The sequence below is a fragment of the Nasonia vitripennis genome, chromosome 5 (assembly GCF_009193385.2).
Source record: "Nasonia vitripennis strain AsymCx chromosome 5, Nvit_psr_1.1, whole genome shotgun sequence".
In the NCBI taxonomy this organism is placed as follows: Eukaryota; Metazoa; Arthropoda; class Insecta; order Hymenoptera; family Pteromalidae; genus Nasonia; species Nasonia vitripennis.
The window spans coordinates 25,722,284-25,742,284 of record NC_045761.1 but is presented as its reverse complement, the minus strand read 5'-3'; the positions used below and the strand labels follow the sequence as shown (position 1 = coordinate 25,742,284).

General features: G+C 36.7%; 6 protein-coding genes across 14 annotated transcripts; 2 read left to right on the top strand and 4 right to left on the bottom strand.

Moving 5' to 3' along the window:
• Positions 1–147: 147 nt before the first annotated feature.
• Positions 148–1,193, bottom strand: LOC116417617 (putative ATP-dependent RNA helicase DHX57). Its single transcript, XM_031931550.1, has 2 exons — positions 465–1,193; positions 148–380 (listed from the first exon to the last, which is right to left on the bottom strand). Exons 1-2 carry the CDS (start codon positions 723–725, stop codon positions 237–239), a joined length of 405 nt encoding a protein of 134 aa, XP_031787410.1. The 5' UTR covers positions 726–1,193; the 3' UTR covers positions 148–236.
• Positions 1,194–1,901: 708 nt separating this feature from the next.
• On the bottom strand, positions 1,902–7,466 carry LOC100122010 (putative ATP-dependent RNA helicase DHX57). Its single transcript, XM_003426561.5, has 12 exons — positions 7,182–7,466; positions 6,737–6,938; positions 6,483–6,667; positions 5,957–6,405; positions 5,364–5,881; positions 4,976–5,286; positions 4,405–4,894; positions 3,927–4,312; positions 3,741–3,862; positions 3,345–3,667; positions 2,616–3,230; positions 1,902–2,540 (listed from the first exon to the last, which is right to left on the bottom strand). The coding sequence occupies exons 1-12, from the start codon at positions 7,250–7,252 to the stop codon at positions 2,397–2,399; spliced, it is 3,816 nt and encodes a 1,271-aa protein (XP_003426609.1). The 5' UTR covers positions 7,253–7,466; the 3' UTR covers positions 1,902–2,396.
• Positions 7,413–11,380, top strand: LOC100122023 (A-kinase anchor protein 17A). Of its 5 annotated transcripts, XM_001605579.6 has the most exons (10): positions 7,413–7,619; positions 7,957–8,060; positions 8,487–8,692; positions 8,781–9,206; positions 9,286–9,434; positions 9,508–9,715; positions 9,783–9,953; positions 10,038–10,119; positions 10,196–10,598; positions 10,713–11,380. In XM_001605579.6, the coding sequence occupies exons 1-10, from the start codon at positions 7,435–7,437 to the stop codon at positions 11,101–11,103; spliced, it is 2,325 nt and encodes a 774-aa protein (XP_001605629.3). In that variant the 5' UTR covers positions 7,413–7,434; the 3' UTR covers positions 11,104–11,380. The 5 variants fall into 5 exon arrangements, with proteins under 5 accessions (XP_001605629.3, XP_032456205.1, XP_032456204.1 ...); XM_032600314.1 differs by lacking the exon at positions 7,957–8,060 and having other exon boundaries at positions 7,430–7,619; positions 8,465–8,692; XM_032600313.1 differs by lacking the exon at positions 7,957–8,060 and having other exon boundaries at positions 7,451–7,619; positions 8,456–8,692.
• On the bottom strand, positions 11,369–13,032 carry LOC100679466 (aldose 1-epimerase-like). The gene is made up of 7 exons (XM_003426566.5): positions 12,852–13,032; positions 12,639–12,769; positions 12,427–12,572; positions 12,185–12,349; positions 11,877–12,121; positions 11,696–11,819; positions 11,369–11,633 (listed from the first exon to the last, which is right to left on the bottom strand). Exons 1-7 carry the CDS (start codon positions 12,935–12,937, stop codon positions 11,427–11,429), a joined length of 1,104 nt encoding a protein of 367 aa, XP_003426614.1. The 5' UTR covers positions 12,938–13,032; the 3' UTR covers positions 11,369–11,426.
• A 114-nt stretch (positions 13,033–13,146) lies between these two features.
• Positions 13,147–15,675, bottom strand: LOC100679358. Of its 4 annotated transcripts, none has more exons than XM_016985798.3 (5): positions 15,474–15,675; positions 14,296–15,389; positions 14,000–14,202; positions 13,730–13,928; positions 13,147–13,644 (listed from the first exon to the last, which is right to left on the bottom strand). In XM_016985798.3, the coding sequence occupies exons 1-5, from the start codon at positions 15,548–15,550 to the stop codon at positions 13,565–13,567; spliced, it is 1,653 nt and encodes a 550-aa protein (XP_016841287.1). In that variant the 5' UTR covers positions 15,551–15,675; the 3' UTR covers positions 13,147–13,564. The 4 variants fall into 4 exon arrangements, with proteins under 4 accessions (XP_016841287.1, XP_016841286.1, XP_003426610.1 ...); XM_016985797.3 differs by having other exon boundaries at positions 13,147–13,628; positions 15,474–15,673; XM_003426562.5 differs by having other exon boundaries at positions 13,147–13,628; positions 14,296–15,383; positions 15,474–15,673.
• A 1,678-nt stretch (positions 15,676–17,353) lies between these two features.
• LOC100679495 (filamin-A) lies at positions 17,354–19,709 on the top strand. Of its 2 annotated transcripts, none has more exons than XM_003426567.4 (4): positions 17,354–17,531; positions 18,306–18,425; positions 18,549–18,890; positions 18,972–19,709. In XM_003426567.4, exons 1-4 carry the CDS (start codon positions 17,453–17,455, stop codon positions 19,577–19,579), a joined length of 1,149 nt encoding a protein of 382 aa, XP_003426615.1. In that variant the 5' UTR covers positions 17,354–17,452; the 3' UTR covers positions 19,580–19,709. The 2 variants fall into 2 exon arrangements, with proteins under 2 accessions (XP_003426615.1, XP_031787411.1); XM_031931551.2 differs by lacking the exon at positions 17,354–17,531 and adding an exon at positions 18,078–18,198.
• The last annotated feature ends 292 nt before the right edge of the window (positions 19,710–20,001 follow it).

Below are 20,001 nucleotides of genomic sequence, written 5' to 3'. Positions count from 1 at the left end.
TACGTATATATATTTATAATAGGTAGGTATATGTCATGAGCCTGATGGTAGCTGCTGCCCTCTGCCGACTACCGCTAACAGGAAGCTGATTTAAATTACAGCCGAATCGCGAATCTTGGATTCATTTTTTTTAATAAAGCAATGAAAGTCGATATTCGGCAATTGTCGTATTGGGCAATGTTACGTATATTTTATCCCCTGGTGAATCAGTACAAAAAACAATTGTTCTTATTACTTTAACAAATTGATATTATGTTGACAATAGTGTTTATAATCTTTTTTCCTCTAAGATAGTCAAACAAATTAAGCTGAGGATCTCGCATTTTTTTCTCTAATACATCGCTCAACTCGGCTCTTGCAAGCTGCAACAGTTGCGCAACCTAGAACAATTTAATTGTAATAAATTAAAAACTTGTGTAAATATAAGTTTCAAGAATTAACAACGTAATATCGTTATAATATACTTTAAGAGATTTCACAGCAAACGTAACCCAGCCATCATCCAATGATAGTAAGCATTGGCCATCGTTAAACTCAATATCTATTCCATGACTAGAAAATAAAACTAGTGGCAACATAGGTACCAACGTTACTTCTTTGATAAAAATTTTGCTTTTTTCGATCTTTTCTTCAAACGCCAAGAACGAACTAGAGAAATTTGCAACATTGAAGTTCACGGACGATGGATGTATGGAAAGTATTTCGTTATCTTTTGTCAAAAGCATCGGCTCACAGGACTCTTCCGCATATTACAGACACAAAACCGGTAGAAATCAATAATTCGAGTAACTTGTTTTTTGTGTCAACTAATGTTCTTAACGTTTCTTTCGATAAAAAGTTTTCGTTTGCAAAAACGTCTCCACTCTCAGAATCAAGCGCACTTATTTGTTGCCATTTCTAAAGAAGGTAAATTTTTTTAAATTATTTTGCAATCATAACTAAACTTTCTTATTAAAAATAAGCCCCTAATTTTTTTTATATAAATTTACCGTATAGATCTTTAACGCAGTCAAGTGATCGGATTTGCGCATTCTTTCTTCTTTGCATTTACTTCTTGCTTTTTATCGATTGAATCGACAAATGGGCTTTTATGAATAAGACTGAGAAAGTTCCAAAATTTGTACTTCAATTTTAAATTTTGAGGCATAACTTCCACCTCATATTTATTTTTAGAATGTGAGCGAACCTTTTTTTTCCTCGCATTTGAGTTGCGTCTATAATTTTTTTTAAATAAATAAATAATGAGTAAAAAATATATATTGTAAATTTACCACCATTTAAATTTATTTTGATGCAATCATAATATAGAACTGGTTATCTTTTGATAGGACTTTGATCAATATTGGCTATGATGTGCAGCAACTATTTAAAGGCGGTGATGATAGTGCTATAATGTTGGTCTAATAAATTTCTAAATATTTTATCAGGCTAGGTAACTAAAATTGATTTTTTTTAATTATAATGAATTTTTTATATTTTTAGCAATATACTGAATGTAAAAAAAAAATAATTTTGGACATTAAACGTTTGACTATAAATTACAAAATATTTTTGAAACAGATTATATAGCAGCAATTCATCGACTCCCTTATTTTTTATATTATTGCCGAAAGAAAAAACGTTAAACTTTCATATTATAAAATAATATCATCATTTCACTAATAAATTATGAAATTATTCAAATGGCATAATGATAAACAACGTTAAACCTTCAATGTTAAAATTCGTTAATAAAAAGGAAAAGGTACGGCAAAGACAAGCGCGCTGTGTCAAAACATTGATCAAGTGTTTCGTGAAACGAAACCTCGAAATGTTAATAACTAATAAACAAAAATTTGCGAATTCGTCTTTGAACTTCCTGGCGCTTCCGAAACTATGTCTTCCATTAACTTTAAACTATATTTATCGATTTACAAAGAATTCTTGATGTTTTTATTGACTTACTAGAAGAAGGTCAGTTTGTACCTGCTATACCTACTCTACAATACTTGTCTACGCTGACGCACAATACATAGTGTATCATATCTGCTCATATCCAATCGCAGCGTTCGGAGCAAATAAAGGTTGGGTTCGCAAAGTACTATAAATACCGGGTCATTCAAAACGTACATTTTTGTTATAAAAGTATAGTCGCTTTAATTTTCATGTAACAAATCGTTTTTACAAAACATTGGTTACATATTTCTGTTTAGACGCAAGATGCTTTTTTATAAATATAGCATTTGAATGTTATAAAAATATTATCTTTTCGCGCGTATAACATTCGTATAAAATCTCTTATATACAATTTTACTATTATCTTTAACGACATAAATAAACGATTTTGCTATTAAAATAAGAATAAATAAATATAAGTTTTTCCAAAATAGATTTAAAACCAGCAAATTTCGATCAATTTAACCATTTGTCACTACATTAACAATAGTTCTTATAATTTTTCTTCCATGAGGATGATTCACAAGATTTAGAAGAGGATCTTCCATTTTCTGCTCTAATAGTTTAATCAACTCCACTCGTGCGTACTGCAACAGTTGTGCAACCTAAAAATAATACTAGTTAGGTTTCAAGTTCATTAAGTTACAGCTTGAAAAATTTTATAAGGAAAAAGGTATTACTCTATGAGATTCTACGGCAAACATAATCCAGCCATCTCCCAATGAAAGAATGAAAGTACCATTGTGAAGTTCAATATCTATACCATAACCAGAGAATAATACAAGTGCCAACATAGGCACCATTGTCACTTCTCTAATGAATATTCTGCTGGTTTTGATTTTTTCTTGGAAGACCAAGTATGGACTAGTATAATATCCAACACTAAAGTTGATTGAAGATGGATGTATATTGACCATTCCATCTTCCTTTGTTTGGAACCGGAGTTCTTCCGGCTTTGGCTGTCTAGGAATGGCCCCGGAAGACTGCATTTGAAATGATTTTTCTGGAGTAAATACTTTTACTACATTAGGATACAATGCTGCACAAAGTAATCCCTGTAAGAGATTGTAGTTTTCGTTATTAGTGTTTAATTCTTGACCCGTGACCTCGAGAATCTTGTCCTGACCCATAGGTCGCTTTCTTATGTTTACAGGTACAAATCCAATAGAAACTAATAATTCCAGCAGTTGATGTTTTATGTCAGCTAGAGTCTGAAGAGTTCGTACGGATAAAAAGTTTGCGTTTGCAAATGTTTGTCCTGCCAGGTATCCGTGAGCACTAATCTCCAACCATTTCTGTGAACAAAAATAAATGTATTCTAAAAAATTGTATTCATTACAAATAACTGTGTTGATAAGGTATCCAAAGAAATATATTATTATATAAGTTACTTTAATAAGAAAACTTACTCTGTATGCTTTTAAAGTAGTCAATTGATCAGAATTGGCAGTAGCATATTCTTTCTTTTTTGCATTGACTTCGTATTTTTTATCGAAAGGAACAACGAAAGGACTTTTGTGAGAGAGACAAGCTGCAATAGTTAGAGCAGAATCTACGCAACAGAAAATTGCACCGAACAGTATTAATTTGCCGATTCTAACGTCAACAGGCAGAGCTGCCAAATGGTGACCTAACGGGGTTAACATAGATTCTGGATCAAATGCACCAACATCCTGCAACCTTTTGATTGCTGTTGAAATACTATCTTGAGCTGGTGGCTCTAACAATTTACCTAGCATACAAATTTTAAAATTAAAAATTTAGGTTAATTATTCATAGAAATATTTGAATTTAAAATAATATACCTAAGGATTGATAAAGATCAACATCTTGACTTTTATGTAGAATTTTAATACGAAGGAGTAACGGTTCTAAGGAAATCCTCAAAATTTCGGGAATTGGTTGGGCTAAGAAACTGTAGTTGAACCTGCAATAAATTTCAATATTAAAATTAGAAAATCGCATTCGAATAGTTTAAAAAACAATCATACCTATATGACGTATAAAGATGAATGCAAACACCAGACATGACACGACCAGCACGACCCTTTCTTTGCAGAGCATTAGCTCTAGAAACCCAACACATTTCCAGACTCTCCATGTTCTGATTTGAATTGAATCTGGTTTCCTTCATTTTGCCAGTATCAATGACAAAAACACAGTCATCTATCGTAACGGATGTTTCAGCAATGTTTGTGCTAAGTACTATTTTTCGAACACCAGGTTTAGGCCTTTTAAATACTAGGCTTTGCTCTTCGCTCGACAAAGTTGAGTGAAGGGGTATTATGAGAAACTTTCCAGATTTAGGAGACAGCATTCTATTGTCATTTAGAAGATCTTTCAATGACATTATTTCAGCAATACCGGGCAAGAAAACCTTTGAAAGTAACATTAATCAGTATATTACGAAAGTATTTAAAAGCTGTGATTAGAGAAATAAATAAGTTCATATTTAAACAATCTAGTTACCAAAATAGAGCCACTTCTTGGATAATCATGATCTCCATCAACAATCCACTCAATCACTCTCTCGATCAATTCGAAATTGATTTTCTCGTGATCCATGACGTAAAGATTTTTGTGTGTAGACCGCGAGTAATCCGAATATCGTCCCATGATTTGAGGTAGTGTCAAGTTTTCATCGAGAATAGTGTTTTTGGGAGCTACGGTCGCTAAACTTTCGGCATCAGCCGTTTCTAATTCGACGTTCAATTGCTCCCAACCGCCTTTGATTTTCCGAGTATACTTTGAATTTTCTTCAAGAACATAATTAGACATTTCCAGAATATCTTCCAAAAAGAACTGTGTCACTGGGAAAGTCCTACCAGGTATATCCAAAACTGGCACACCTCCAAAGTAAGTTGAAAATATGTCAGACTTTAGCGTGGCACTCATGAGAATCACTTTCAAATCTCGTCTTTGTCGAAGTAATTTTTTTAACAACATTAGCAGAAAATCACTGTGAACAGATTTACATAATGATTGTTAGTAAATATTTCAATAAGAACCATAGAACTCTTAAATTTATACTCATTTTTACCTTTCGGCGCTTCTTTCATGTACTTCGTCAACTATGATATGTGTTACAGATTTAAGTTGAGGATCACCAGATAATCTTTGAAGTAGTATTCCTGTTGTACAAAATGTTAATCTTGTATTACTTGACACTTTGCTTTCTAATCTTATTTGATAACCAATTGTGTTTCCTATCCTCTCATCTCTTTCAGCAGCTACTCTTTCAGCTACTCCAATTGCACTTATTCTTCTAGGCTGAGTACATACTATTTCTACATGCTCTTTACTCTCTTCACTCATATTAATTATCCAGTCATCAAGAATGAACTGGGGAACCTATGAAGAATAATTTTTTGTTATCATTGTAGTTCTTATAAAAACATTTTTCTTTTGATTTTGGTAAAAAGTTTTACCTGAGTACTTTTACCACAACCAGTCTCTCCTGAAATAATCGTTACTTGATTCTCGTGAATAGTTTCCAATACTTCGTTCATTTTACTCCAAGCCGGCAGTTTTCTTCTCACGTCTTTCATTTTTAGATAATGTGGATTTTTCTGCTTATTCATAAACTTGGCTTTGATTTCAATGTCTTGCCTAAGAATATCGTCCCACGCTATTTCATCTCTATTTTTCTTATTAGTTGAGCCCTTCTTATAATGTGTGGGGCCATCCTTTTCTATTTCTGAAGACTTGGCGAAAAGGGGATCATCCTGATCCAGGAAAAATTCTTTGTTTTCACTCAAATATGACAGAATTTCTTCTTCGTTTTCTAATAAAGAAATGACAGAGTACATAGATGGTATTCCATCTTCACAAAACGTCAAAGCTTCATTATGTAATCTTCTAGCTATTCTTAAAGAGTTTAAGGCAGGAAAAGTTCCATCACTTTTGTAAAAATAAAAGTATGGAGGTTCATAAGGATATTTACAGTCTAAAAATAAAATAAAATTTAGACATTAACAAACGGCTTATAAAAAGATTATTTCTGAATTTTTTTTTAACTTACCATCTGGAAATCTAATTTCTAAAGTAAACATAGAATCTATTTTTGCTTTTGGTTTTTCTGCTGGCTCAGGCTGCTGGTGCAGGAACCTGCATTTAATTCCAAATCTGCATTTACCTTGTAAGTACAGTCTGCATATATCCTTTGACAGTGGTTTAGGTTTGCTCTTTATTTTTTTGTCTTCATCAGTTTTTACCAAATAATCCAACTTCACATTGAAAATCCAAATTTGATTTTTTATTTTCTCTTTAAAACTATCACCATAAATAGATTCCAAAGCTTCTTTTTCTTCTTGTCTTCTTTGTAACAAATCATTTAGATCTACTCCATCAAAATTGTCCTTTTTTGGCAAATTTTCAATCCCATAATACTTATAAAATAACAGTTCCAAAGCCTTGCCCATGTGACCTTCTGTGTGTGCCAAAGCTTCCGCACAATGAGATGCATGAAAGCTAGAATACAAAATACTTATCAATGAACCTCCATTTGATTATGTTATATACTAGAACAAGTAATAAATCAAACAAACTTGTAAGTTTCCAGCTTGGAAGTTGCAAAGTCCCTTGTGATCTGTTCATGACTTTTCACACCTGCTTCCTTAGCTGAGTAATTTGTTATTCCTTTGATAATTAAATTGCCTCTTTGTAGCCAATACTGCTTTCCTAAATTTGTATTTTTATTTTCGAATTCAGAAGGATTGGCTAGTCTGAAACCCTGTAAAGCACACAATCCTTACTTCATTGCATGTTCTAAGGTAGAAAATAGAAAGCCTTTCATACATACAGATCCATGAATATGTTTTAATGTGTCATAGAGTTGTTTCTCTGATTCTTGAGAAACTCGCAAAGTTTGCATTTCAACTTTCAAGCTTCGAAAAGTAGGCTGCTCAGACTTTGGCTTGTCTTTAGGAGGAATTGGCGGATTCGTGCTCTTTACGTTGACATTGGCAGTTTTTGAATTAGTACTCTTTGCGTTCGATTTTGACCTGCAAGCATGAAATACAAGTAAGAAATATAGCTTTTATTCAACCATTCAGGTAAAGTTTTCAATGATTTTCAAAGACCAAGTGACCAACTGATTGTCAATCCATTGAAGATTATAACTATAAGCAAATCAATAGAGCTTATCGCTCAATTACGTCAAAATCTTGCAGAAAGGTGATTCATTAAAAGATTAACCTCTAACTAACCGAGCAATTGTACAAAATTAATCCACTCTATTAACTTACGAATTCGGCTTAGGACTTCCCCTGGCCTCCAGAACAATGTCATCCATCAATTGAGCACTATAATGATCCATGTTTTCTCTCCAAAAGAATTAGAATCCAAGCAAACGAGCAACCTCCAACGTGTGAAGAACAATTTTTGTTTATTTGACACAACTGCTCGTCTGCCATACGACCATAAAACCTCTGTTTAGTTTACAACACCAATCCAATTCCATGCAAACGACCCTTTCTTATACAGCACAAGAAGTATATAATGCGGCAGACGGAGTGCGACCTGTGCGACTTGCGAGTGGTCCGTAATTTGCAATGGCGGTCGGAGCTTCTTTCACTTGGTTTCGTATCAGCGTTTTGCTCGAGTAGTGTTCACCTTGTTTTCACACCTCTCGAAGCCGAAGAACTCGCGAATTCGACCTCGAGAAGAAGAGGACCTGGAGAAGAGTAAGGAAGCGAAGAGAAATATGCCCAGCGTATTTCAGGATCATTGCACCCATTCAACCTCCTTTAACAACCTCTCTACTGAGTTTTGCGTGTTTTTTATGTTCTCGCTGTTGTGAATTTCGCAGTCTTTTTTTTTTTTCTTTTTTGGTTTGAATCATAACACACACATATAGATCTGTTTGCAAATATCGATTTGTGCGGATGCATCTGACGCACTTTTCAGTGGCCAGTGTGAGTCCTTTGATTCACAGAGTTTTTTGTGTGCGATGACTGATAATAGTACAAAGGTAGGTGAAACTTCTAGTGGAGAGGTTGTTAATGGGTTTCGGAGCTGTAGGGATCTCAGCGACATTGTACCACTGTACACTACAAGAGCGATTTACTTAAAACCGATTGCTAAAATTCATGTGTCCATTAATCTTCCACAACTGAAGAGTCCAGGTAAAACACGCCAGCAGCCTTGACAGATGTATTCTCCTTAAGTTCAGTAGTTATTTTATTTATAACTAATGAGTTCAATTCTTTTACTTTAATCATTACTGTTCTGTTCTTTAATTCAATCTTTTGGTTCTAGTCTAAAGTCTTTAGACTATTATTTTCACTCGGTTCATTTTCAGTCTTTCTCTCTATGTTTTGGCAGTCCTATAAATCAATATATAAATATAACTATGATAGTGTTAGTTCTACTTATTTAGAGAGAAACAGTTCTGAACTGTTAAAGAAGGCTAGAGCAAACTCTGGATTGCGTTGCTTGTCATCACTCGAAGATAATCAAAATGAGAAAATGATGCAACGGAGTCTTGAATTTGATTTAATGTACTGTATAATAGTGGCAGATTTTACAGATCATTACTACAATATAAACAGGAAAAACAATATCAACATGGGAGGTAATGGAGAAGGTACGCCTGTTGATACGGCCCGACGAGTTTGCTTCCCTGAAAGTCGTCAAGAGTACATTAGAATTCATCAGATTCGAGGGAGACCTCGGGGACAAATCCAGGCTTCAGCGAGTGTTGGCGAGACTAGACGGGCAGCGCCTGAACCTGGCGGGCTTCCCAAACGTCTTAAAGGTAATTGTAATATTTTTTTCCTATTGTATGATGCAATATTGACACTAATTTCTGACAAACTTGTTAAATTTGATTTTAATTTTTGAAGGTCAAAGCTGCAGAGGTGAAGGATGATTTTCCAACAAGGCATTCCTGGGACTCATACTTCAGAGATGCCAAACATATGAATGAACTAAAAGCAGGCGAACGGCCTGACACCATTCACATATCAGGTCTTCCTGTTAAATGGTTCAGTGAAGATGGAGGAAATACCCCAAGTGAGCCATTAATAGCCAAAATCTTCAAAAGATACGGTACCTTGAGAAGAGTAGATGTTCCAGCAGCAGATCCATATAGATCTAGAATGAGGCTTGGAGCTACAATACAGAAATTCAGTTATGAGGATGGAATATTTTTTGATGCGTACATACAATATGTGGAGTATATGGACTTTGTCAGAGCTATGGATGCATTGCGTGGTATGAAGCTTCTTAGAAAGGAAAAAGAAAAGAATCACTTAGTAGCTTCTATAAAGGTAATTCCTTTCTTTATTTCATATCTGTATAAGTCTAATTATGCTAGGAATAAAATAAAATTAATGCACTTTTATTCAGGTTGATTTTGACAAAACAAAACATATGAGTGATAATTCGGTATCCCACCGAGAATTTGAAAGAAAACGTCTCATTGCACAAGACAATTTAGCTGCTGAGAAATTACGCCGCAAAGAAGAAGCAGAAGCTAAGAAAAGAGAAGAACAAAAGTAAGTTTGAGAAAAAAATTAAACGATTTTTAAAAACCTTAATAATCGACAACTATTTTTCATTGTGACACAGAAAAAAAGAAGAGACAGAAATGTTAGGAAAGGACTCTAGGCGGCGAACGAGGGAAGAAAAACGAAAGCGCAAAGCGTTAACTGTTTTTCGAAAACAAGAAGAAGATAAAGTATCTTTGAAAATTGCTAGAGAGGAAAAAAAACTTATAAAAGCCCAAAGGCAATTAGAGAGTATAAGATTGTTAGATGCACTATTTGATAGGATTAAGGTACAGACATTTTTTTTTTTTACAACTAATTAAAAAGGCAACATTTTATCAAATTTTTCGTTTTTAGATTAAGATAGAAAAGAATGAAATCGACATCAAGCCAAAAGCTGCCAATGACAAAAAAGATGAAAAATCTGGAGTTAAGGATGAAAATGCGACCAAAGAAGATACAGACAGTTCTAAAAAGAAAGACAAGGCAAAGAACAAGAAAAAGAATAAAAAGGAGAAGAAGAAAAAGGTAAAATTCAAGTAAATTAGTTGCAAACAATAATATGCGCCGATAAATTTGATCGTGAATAACGTGTTCATAATATTTTTACAGAAAAAACTTTTAGATTTATCTGGCTCAGATACAGATAAAAAGAAAAATGAAGGTGCTAAGGGAAAAGACAATAATGATGAAGGTACATGAAAATCTTAAAATACAACTTTTATAATTTTCTTTAATTTTCTAAAACAATTTATTTTTCACAAATATAGCAGACGCAGATCATCCCTATGCTGACGGCTTTCCACGACTTCCTCCACAAGCTTGGTACTACAACACAGGGATGCCCCTCTTAGTCCCTCCAGTACGCGGCTTCTCTCGAGGTGCTCGCCGTAGTCGCGGTCGAGGCCGCTGGCGTGGAAACCATAGTGGTGGTGGTGGAAATTACCAACAATTTTCCGCACAGGAGTATAACGAACAATACTACAAGTATTTCGCAAGCCTCGTCGGCCAAGATTATCACGATTTCATCGAAAGCGATTACGAGGACAAGCCTAGGTCACGATCGAGAAGTCAGCACAGGCCCAGATCGAAGTCGCGCAGACGCGTAGGAAGTGACGCTGCTAGGTCAAGTTCGAGGTCGAAGAAGAGGAGGCGCTCACCTTCAAAGAAAAGGTGCGTACATTTGATCGACTGTAGACGTTAGTTGCTATAAGCGATTTTTGTAACTCACAACAGATAGAACATTTTAAATATAAAAATTAAAATAAAAATTCTTTTTAATCGCAGAACAAAGTCAATGACTCGTTCCCGTTCGAAACGTCGCTCGCGCAGCCACTCGCGTTCTCGCTCTAAGACGCGTAACGGCAGCAAGTCCCGATCTCGGAGACGTCGCCGAACGCCTCCTCGAGCGAAATCCCGAGTACGGGTTACCCGAGCGAAGTCTCGAAGCGGATCACCACCGCGACGAAGGTCACGCAGCAGCACCTGGTCTCTGCCCAAATCTCCGGGACGGAGGAGCTGCTCGTGGTCGAGAAACGCCGATGACAAGACTGACAAATCCGCAGAGCAAAAGAAGTCGACGGTGCCTGCAGAAGAGGAATCATTGACTCCAAAGGAGAAGAGGAAAGACAAAGTCGCCATTGCTGACGGGACTCTCGTAACCGTTAAACCAGGATAGTTTTAAAGTTTCATTGTTTTTATCAATCAATTCTCAAATTTATATTAGGATGACTTCCAATCCTGACAAGATGTACATTTTTCAAGTTATGTGAGATAGTGGAAGAGAAGGGGGGGTGTAAGTTACGGCCAATGTGCAAAGAAAAAACAGCATGCAATGTTAAAAAAATTAGTTGACATAACTATACTCTAGACGTGAATGGACATAGAAACTGGTTCATTTAAACGAACAATGTCTTTCCTTTTGTAAAATAAAAAAAAACTAATTTTTTTTGTAATCTGGAGCATCTCTTTTCATTTATTAACTTTTTTTCATAAATCTATTTACTGATTTAGATCTCCAAAATCATACGTCATCTTATGTACATAAACTTTGCCAGGGTGTAAAATATTCAAAGGAAAATTCGCATGATTCAATGCACACGGATATCCCTGAGGAATCAAAGCGACGCCTCCGTGTCTTTTGTACGGCAGTCCGTCTTTTCCTATAATTTTATCTCGAGATTCGCGTATTACATTTGCATTCATTCCCTAAAACAAAGGAAATTTCTTATATCGAACATACGGAAAATCACTCGGAAGAAAGTGTTTACCTCGTCATCCAAATCTGGCGGCCAGACTTTCTCAAGATCAGGCAGATCGTTGGCAGTGTACACACGCATCGCGGGATGATTTGAGTAAACTTCCAAAAATCGGCCACTTTCCGGATGCTGCAATCTGCAATAAGTCAAATGTCAACAAATAACGTTTTGTGAATTCTTTTAACAATTTCACCTCGCGTGAAACCGGTAACACCACCGATCACTGGGACTGTTGATGCAGAAATTGTGATTGAAACCACCACCTGGGACTTTGCGTAATCTTTTCGAACTCAACCAAGTGGGACATCGCAGATCGTAGATAGTCTTCTGAACGTCCTCTATACACCCAGTTGGTAATCGACTTTTTATGCAAATCGGCGTCCATCTATCCGCGTTTACAGTGACTATGTGTTTCCTCAACTCTTCTGGGCCCATCCCCTGAAAAAATGTTCATATACCTAATTTTGTAAGGTAATTCTTGATCAATAAAATAAAGCTCACATGTCCAGCGAGATTAAAAACAGAGCACAGCCCGATGTCTACACATCTCGGCTTCGTCGTGACAGCGGATATCTCCACATGAAGCTTCTGTTCATCGGTCCAGGAATACGTCACTTGAGTCAGTAAATCACCGAACGAACCTCCGCGACTCACGTGCGTCATCACCTACACAGACAACGTCGTAAAAACTCTCGTCTCAAACTACGAAAAAAAAACACGATAACGACACTGATGTCCCTCACTACTCGCTCGCCTAAAATATACGAGTCCCAGTTGCTGATGTCGAAAGAGCAGCCGCTGATTTTAGACGATGATGGATCGCCTATGGTTCCCTGTGGGTTGGAAATTTGGTCGACTATGCGGCCGATGTAGCGGTTTTTCAGGTAGCCTGAAAACCAATGATTTTGCAGAATTGATTGATTTTTCACAACAATTCGTTACCAATTACACCGACCGGCCACATTATCGAATCCAAGAACAACATCCGCATCGTCTCCGGTGTTGCTCGGTATCGTTATCGACTGAATCCCTGCGCCCAAACTGATCAGCCTGACTCGAGCGTTGTTTTTATTTGTGATCGTAAACCTGTTCACAAAACAGTCGTATACCGATGAGTTTAGTTGGTTATTTTTAGCGCGACTGGATAAGGACTTATATAAGAGTATACCTCCGAACAATTTCGCGTGAATCATCGGGAAGGAACCCGAACCCGTCCATCCGAACTCGGGGAACATTGACCTCCGCCGCGACCATTGTTCACACTCTCAAAATTTACCTTAGCCTAAAAATACGTCAGGGTTCAAAAAATGCCACGCGTATGCAGCTGCGTCGAAATAAACAAACCCCTGTGAGTATACATATGTGTATATTCAGGTCAACGAAAAAACTATTTAGAAATTTACATGAGGCAGATACGGTCATGAAAAAGATCGAGGAGAAGGAGAGTAAATAGATAAAAAGTCTTGCATTAAAAAACATATATTTGTGTATTGGAGTTTTTGAAACTCAAATAATATTTCTTCGAAACATATCATAAATTCAACAACGGTCTTCAAACTAATTCTAAAATGGAAGAAAAAATTCTTGATAAAGCTATCTGTATTCAATTGTCAAAAGCTAAAAATACCGCTTAATTAACGGCAATACCCTCAACATCAATTTTGCGCAAATGACTCGATGATTTACATAACCGAGCAAAGTCCAGTGAGTTCGGCACCTTTCTCAACTGCAGGATGTTTCGTCAGCTTTTTGCCCTGTAACGATGGCTTGACCGATGCCGGTACCAATAAAAGCTTCATTGGCTCAACTTCTAAAGGACTCTCGGCTAGCATCTTATTCTCTTTCTTCCACTCGTCGGTTTTATTAGAAGCTGTCGAAATATTAGTTGCACAATTCGTCTGGAACTTGGAAGGTGGAACAGGTATCGATGGTATAACTGGTATAACTTAAAAATGGTATAACTTAAAAATCAGGACATGATTACATTAGAAACAAAAAATATCAATTTTGGAAGAATATCAATTAGTTGCAGTGTATGTTATATACCTGTTACGGTAACCGATTCTTCGGTGAGTTCAACGTTTTCGAAAATTGGAGATGCATCGTGTGGTGCTTTTTCTTCGGCAGTGCCATCTTCATTCTTCTCGTCAGAAGTATCTTCAATTTCGTTTTTTTCACAATTACCTTCAATCTTTTCTTCCTTTTTACTTATGCATGGCGTTGAAACCGGCCTTTCCAACTCTCTCTTTAAATATCATAAAAATTTGTTTAATGTACGAAATATCTTTAAAAAATTAATACTCAAATTTATTCAACCTTATAATCTTCGAGACAGCGTGGATGGTAGTTCTGTCCCTCGAAAGCAACAGCTGGTCTGACGTGCCATTCATCATCAGAATCGTTGAAGAACTGCTCGAACGACTCCTTACACAGATTACAAATAGCATCATCGTCGAAGTTCATTATAGGAACACTAGGCTCTTGCTTCTTCGCGTCCATCATTAACATCATCTCTGTCTCTAACCATGTGAAATACGTTTACCGATTTTAATCTCAATCATTCTGACGACATATTATCAAAATCGATTCGAAGGCTGTCAGTGTAAACATACCTCTTATATTTTCAAAATCTCCGATTTTATCGAGCTGAATCCAGTCGTTTTTGCGACAGTACCACGGCCTCGAATTCAGTGTATCATTCTGTGCCCAACAATACTTCCTCTTGCGATTCTGCCTGAAATGCCAATCCAAGTGATTCTTAAAAGAGTCAGTTTCTTCTCTTTTCATCTGGAACCTGACTCCGCATTCGCCGCACTGCTTTCCACTGTGAAGTTCCATCAGAGCAGCTGGATTTTGCGTGCAGCGCAGTAAGCATAAATATTGTTCTGTCCCAGGTTGAAAGAATGTGTCGAACATTTTCTCCATAAGATCGTTCCTTGTCTCTTCCTCGGGCTTTTTCTCCTCGGTGTTTGGCTTTGGAACGATACCGTATTCCACTAATTTTTCGAACAGCTCCATGGGATCGAGATTCGAAGCCTGGGCTGGTGCTGCTAATGCTGGCGAGCTTTTAACAGGCTCGACTTGATGCGGCGTTCCATAAGGTGAAGTCGTATCCAAAGGCATAACCTGTGATCGAGCATTCGATGGTTCGAATGTAGTTTGATGCATAGCGTCAACTGTCTGCATGTGGTTGAAGTTGAAATTCGTGGGTTCATTAAACGTCCTCCGGTGATCATGCCAAGATAGCGTGTTTGTAACGCCACAGAAGTCAAGATTAGGATAGAAAGGTAATTCTCCGTAGTCAAACCTGGTGAGTTCGTTGGACCACATTCGATAATCATCCCAAGATATCACTCGGTTTCTGGCAGCATCGAGTTCACGATAAGGATGGAAAGACAATTCATCGCGAGAAAAAGACTGATGCCAGAAATTCTGCCGTGTGCCCGGATGGTCCTTACGATTATACAGGTTGTTGCCGAAGTTCTTGGTCCGATCTGATACGTCATGCTCCCAAACCTGGATAGAACTCACGAGGTGACGATTTCGGTTGCGGCGTTTGTTGGCTCGTCGATTGTTGAATGGATAACGCGTGGATTTTCTAGGAAACTTCGAGTCTTTCAAAGGGTCCTTGTTCTCATCTTGATAGTCAAGTAGATCTACATTCTCTTTACCAAACTGTTGGTTAGCGATCAGTCGATGCCTTAGCCGGTTTTGAAATAAAACGTTAATTTTAGATTCTAGAAACAGAAAACATTGCATTCATTCAATAGAAAAAACTCGTGTCACTTACTCGTCGAATTTTTCGAACTTGGCCTTTTTCGAATATGCTGAATCTAGACTAGCAGATGACGACCTTTTAGCAGCCATGAGGACTCGCAAATCTAAATCTTCTGCGAACAATCGAAGGAATCTTATTGCATTACGCTTTCACTTGGCTTTCCGTCACCTCTCGCGCGATAGGTCGTCTCTCGGTATAATGCGATGGAATGTTTGGATATACCAGTAGGTACTATCATCGCAAGAAGCCGTTATTGTAGAGAGGGGAGGCAAAATTTCGAGCTTTGAATTTAAGACTGCGCGAGTGTTGTTAGGTGGCGATAGGCTGCGGTCCTTTATGTTATCATTAGCTAACCGGCCGACGCGCTTATGGGTTGCTACTATATCAGATACGATTTATAAATTGTGTACTGTATTCAAATAGTTATTTTTACTGCAATAACAAGCTATTTTTATGCAATTTTTTATAGAACACTTTAAAAATAAATAACAATTTTTTCTAATCCGCCGATATAAACTGATATATATATATTTGTCTACTAGCTGATGCCGTCGAATAAAACTCGTGTTAAAATCATAACAGTCATCAAGTGGCGCATGTGTTTCTCATCAGCCCTGTTGGGGTATATAGATAGTAGTAACATTTCTTATCGTATACTACTATCATTGCATCGTAATTCGCCTCCGTATCCTGACCAAATGACCTATGAAGGAGTCGAGAATCTGCATAAGATCCTTTATATAATCGGTACACAGTGAGATCGCTAACTATATATAATACATAATAGGAGAAAGAAATGATCGACCGTTTTCCGTATACCGGCAACGACTCCGAATATCAATCCGTCGTCAATAGAGCAGCGCTGCACAAGGGCTGATGATATTCTCGAAGTCGCACCGTTTAACAGAAGCAAAAGGGACGAACAGGATCAGGAGTTTAGATCAAGGCCCATCGAACTCCTCTATTCCCAATGCGAATTCGCGGGAAATTCGAGCTTCGCCAGGCTGCTGCTCAAGGCAATGGCGCTGAGGAAAGTTTGCTTCCCACCGACCGGCAAAAATAAGACAACTACGTACCTGAACGAGGGCTGGATGCAGTACACTATTACCGCGACTGTGATGAAGTCCACGAGGTTGACGCGGAACTTCACGTTCATCGAGTTTCTCACGAGATGACACTGCGAGGTGAAGTTCAGAAACTGGGAGTTGAGTATAACTTCTTGCAGTAAGACGATTTCTAGGTACAGTAAGGTCGATTTTGCGAGGAAGCGAAACACCGGCATGACATGATAGTGCAACTGCTACCTCCGACGGTTGAGGAGAGATGTAATGTTTGCTGAACTCTAACTGTGTAAAGAAACGACGATGTTTTTTTGTTGTATGTACTTGACTTTGAACTGTAAAAATAATAAGATATGATAAAAAGTCGATGAATCGTTCATTCGTTCTCTGCAGATTCTCAGTGGATTTCCCATTAGCTCAAAAAAAAAAAAAAAAAAAAAAAAACGTCAAATTGAGTGGTAATGCTTTTTGTTTTTTAACATCGTTATTTCCCCTATGCCTGCTAAGAAAATCTATACCGCGCACTACATTTTTAAGTTGAAATTTTCAAATTTAGATATTATCTGCAGCGCCGCCATTAACCAATCACATTTCTCGGTTCATCAGAATCCACCAATCCATTGTCGGTTAAATTTTTCGGTATCACTTTTTTGAAGAAGAGATATGTTGATTGATGTTATTTATTGTTTATCAGAAGAGCTCCGATTGTCCCATCTCCTCGTCTCGATCCTTAGATATAATGCCGTTTATGCCCAAGTCCAGCTGATACAGTATATTACCGGATACAAAAGCGCGGGGCGAGAGGGAGGGGGCTTACGAGAGGCGAGAGAAAAATAATAGCTGGAGTTTCTACGTACGACTTTGTAGGTATGACACTTAGTATTTAGAGAGCGTTCGGCGAAGAATGAATAAATCAGCGACTCATATAAGATGAACCTGCAAAATGCGGTTGTACTACAGGATGAAACAGAATCTCCTAATTTAGAGAATTCAGTGATTGGATTCGGAGGTATGTACTTTTTCATAATAAATCAAATACTGAACTTGGTGAAATTTTCCGACTAAAAAAAAAGCTCCGCAAAATTTCGACTCGCCTACGCGAACATTTCGCGTCCAGTTTCGCGTACGTATACGCGCTACCCGGTGTATAGATAAAGCTATTAAATATATATAGCTTATAATAGAATTAACGAAAATTTCAAGATAGAATTTTCAAAACAAACAGATATATAGGATCGCGACTCGCGTATATAGAGGTCATAAATCGCTACGCTGCGGCCGGCGCAAGCACATGAGTACAAATGCGCCTTGCGGGAACTTTCGCGCATTTGGTTGCGGATACAAACAACATTTTTTTTTTCCTATCGGACACCGAACAAACTTTATACACATAAAAACCCTACACAAACGTATTTTCCTGCGCGGAAAAATTCTACACGGATATTTTCCACGCCGATTTTCTATTATTTTACTACACTGCAAAACTCTATACAAGCGTATAACTTATTGTTGTAACAATATAATCTAACAATAGGTTATGTAATTGTCTAGAGTTTTGCAGTGTAGTAAAATAATAGAAAATCGGTGTGGAAAATATCCGTGTAAGAAAATACGTTTTTGTAGGGTTTTGATGTGTACAGTTTGTTCGGTGTCTCCCTATCGAATGAAAAAAAAAGGTTTGCATTTTAAGCCTTTACTCCTTTTTGAAGTTTTTAATCTTATATATTTTATCAATGGATTTTTGGTGCAATTTTGGTTGATGTTTGTATACATTTTATTTTAGATGACGCACAACTGCGCTTCAAAATAAGCAATACAGGATTTCTACAATTAAATTATGATATTATGGAAGAAGGAATTTACAATTTCTGTGCAATGCTGAATAACGAACGTCGTATACAATGTAAGATTTCAATTAGTTATTTCTAGCGTGAGCGAATGTTATTATGTATGTGTGCCTGTGTACACGATGATTGAATAAATATGAATATACTATTTAATGTTATAATAAGATGTAATTTTCCAGCATCGAATTTAAGATGTGCGGTGAAACAGATCGTGACGAAAACGGGTGTACAAGTTTTTTACGTCTATGGCTCTGGCATTCTTTCAGGAAGTTGTGAAAAATTAACACAATTCACTATAAAAACCACTGAAAAGATTTACAATCCTGATTTAAGCAACAGATTACAAATATCTATCATAGATCCAAATAGACATATTTTGAAAAAAAACGTAACTATTAAATCAGTTCAAGAAGGAATAATACAAGTTGATTATACTCCTATAATACCAGGAGTACATGATGTCTTGTTTATGTTGGACAACGTTAAAATATGGAAAAGTCCTTTTAAGGTTACAGTTAAACGTGAGTTACTTTAAAAAAAAATTTTTTTTAATAATTAATTTATACAATTGCATTAATTAATTCAAATATCATCTTCCTTAGATGATGGAGTACAATCAGAAAAATGCTTCGACGAAGAAATAAAATTTAGATTACCGCATACGATAAGAAGAGATATTATTAGTCAATACGTGGTGTTCCTCAGAAACGAAAACATGATTTATCATGGGAAACTTATACCAAAACCAGATGGCTCTGTCAGCGTAGCATTCATACCACAGAGTGAAAGAATACACCATGTATATGTCATGAAAAATTGTTCAATGATACAGGTAAACCCGATCATGAGTATTGATGTAAATAAAAGTATGCTTGCTCAAGCACACAAAGTCCTGATAACGGGACAAGCCACAGAACTGGGATATACGAACGAGGATAACGAGTTTGGAGTTGATTTTACAGCTGCGGGATATGGACAATTATGTGTTAAAATGACAGGCCCTAGCAAGGCCAACATTAACATTCAACCTTCTGAAGAAAGATGTGCTAAGGTCACATATAAGGTGGCCTTATCGGGTAAATACTGCCTGGAAATTTTTTATTCGTCTAAATTAGTAGCTGCATTTCCGAAAATAATATCCATTGCCAACCGGTGTAATCCACGAACTTCATATGCAGCGGTGCTTAAGAGTCTGCTCAATAGATTTTAGTTGCTGATTGCTGCTGTGCTCCAGACAATTAACATTAAATTTATCGTTTATTATTTTGTTTTAATACAAAAGTTGTACTTGCTATATTGAACTGTAAAAATAATGAAATAAGATAAAAATAGTCGTTGAATTGTTCATTTATGGACGTCGTTATTCGGACCAAAATTCACCTAATTACGTGACTCTAAGGGTAGCTTTTTGGTCACATTCTTAGAGTCACGTTTTTCCGGACAACTTGGGTTTCGTATATTTTTCGCAAAAATCTTAGAGTAACGTAAATGCTTCGAGACACGTAAATTTTACGTGACTGTAAAAAAAGATTTACGTGTCTCGGAGCTTTTACGTGACTCTAAGAATGCGACCAAAAAGCTACCCTTAGAATCACGTAATTACCTGAATCTTGGTGCGAACAATCGCACTCT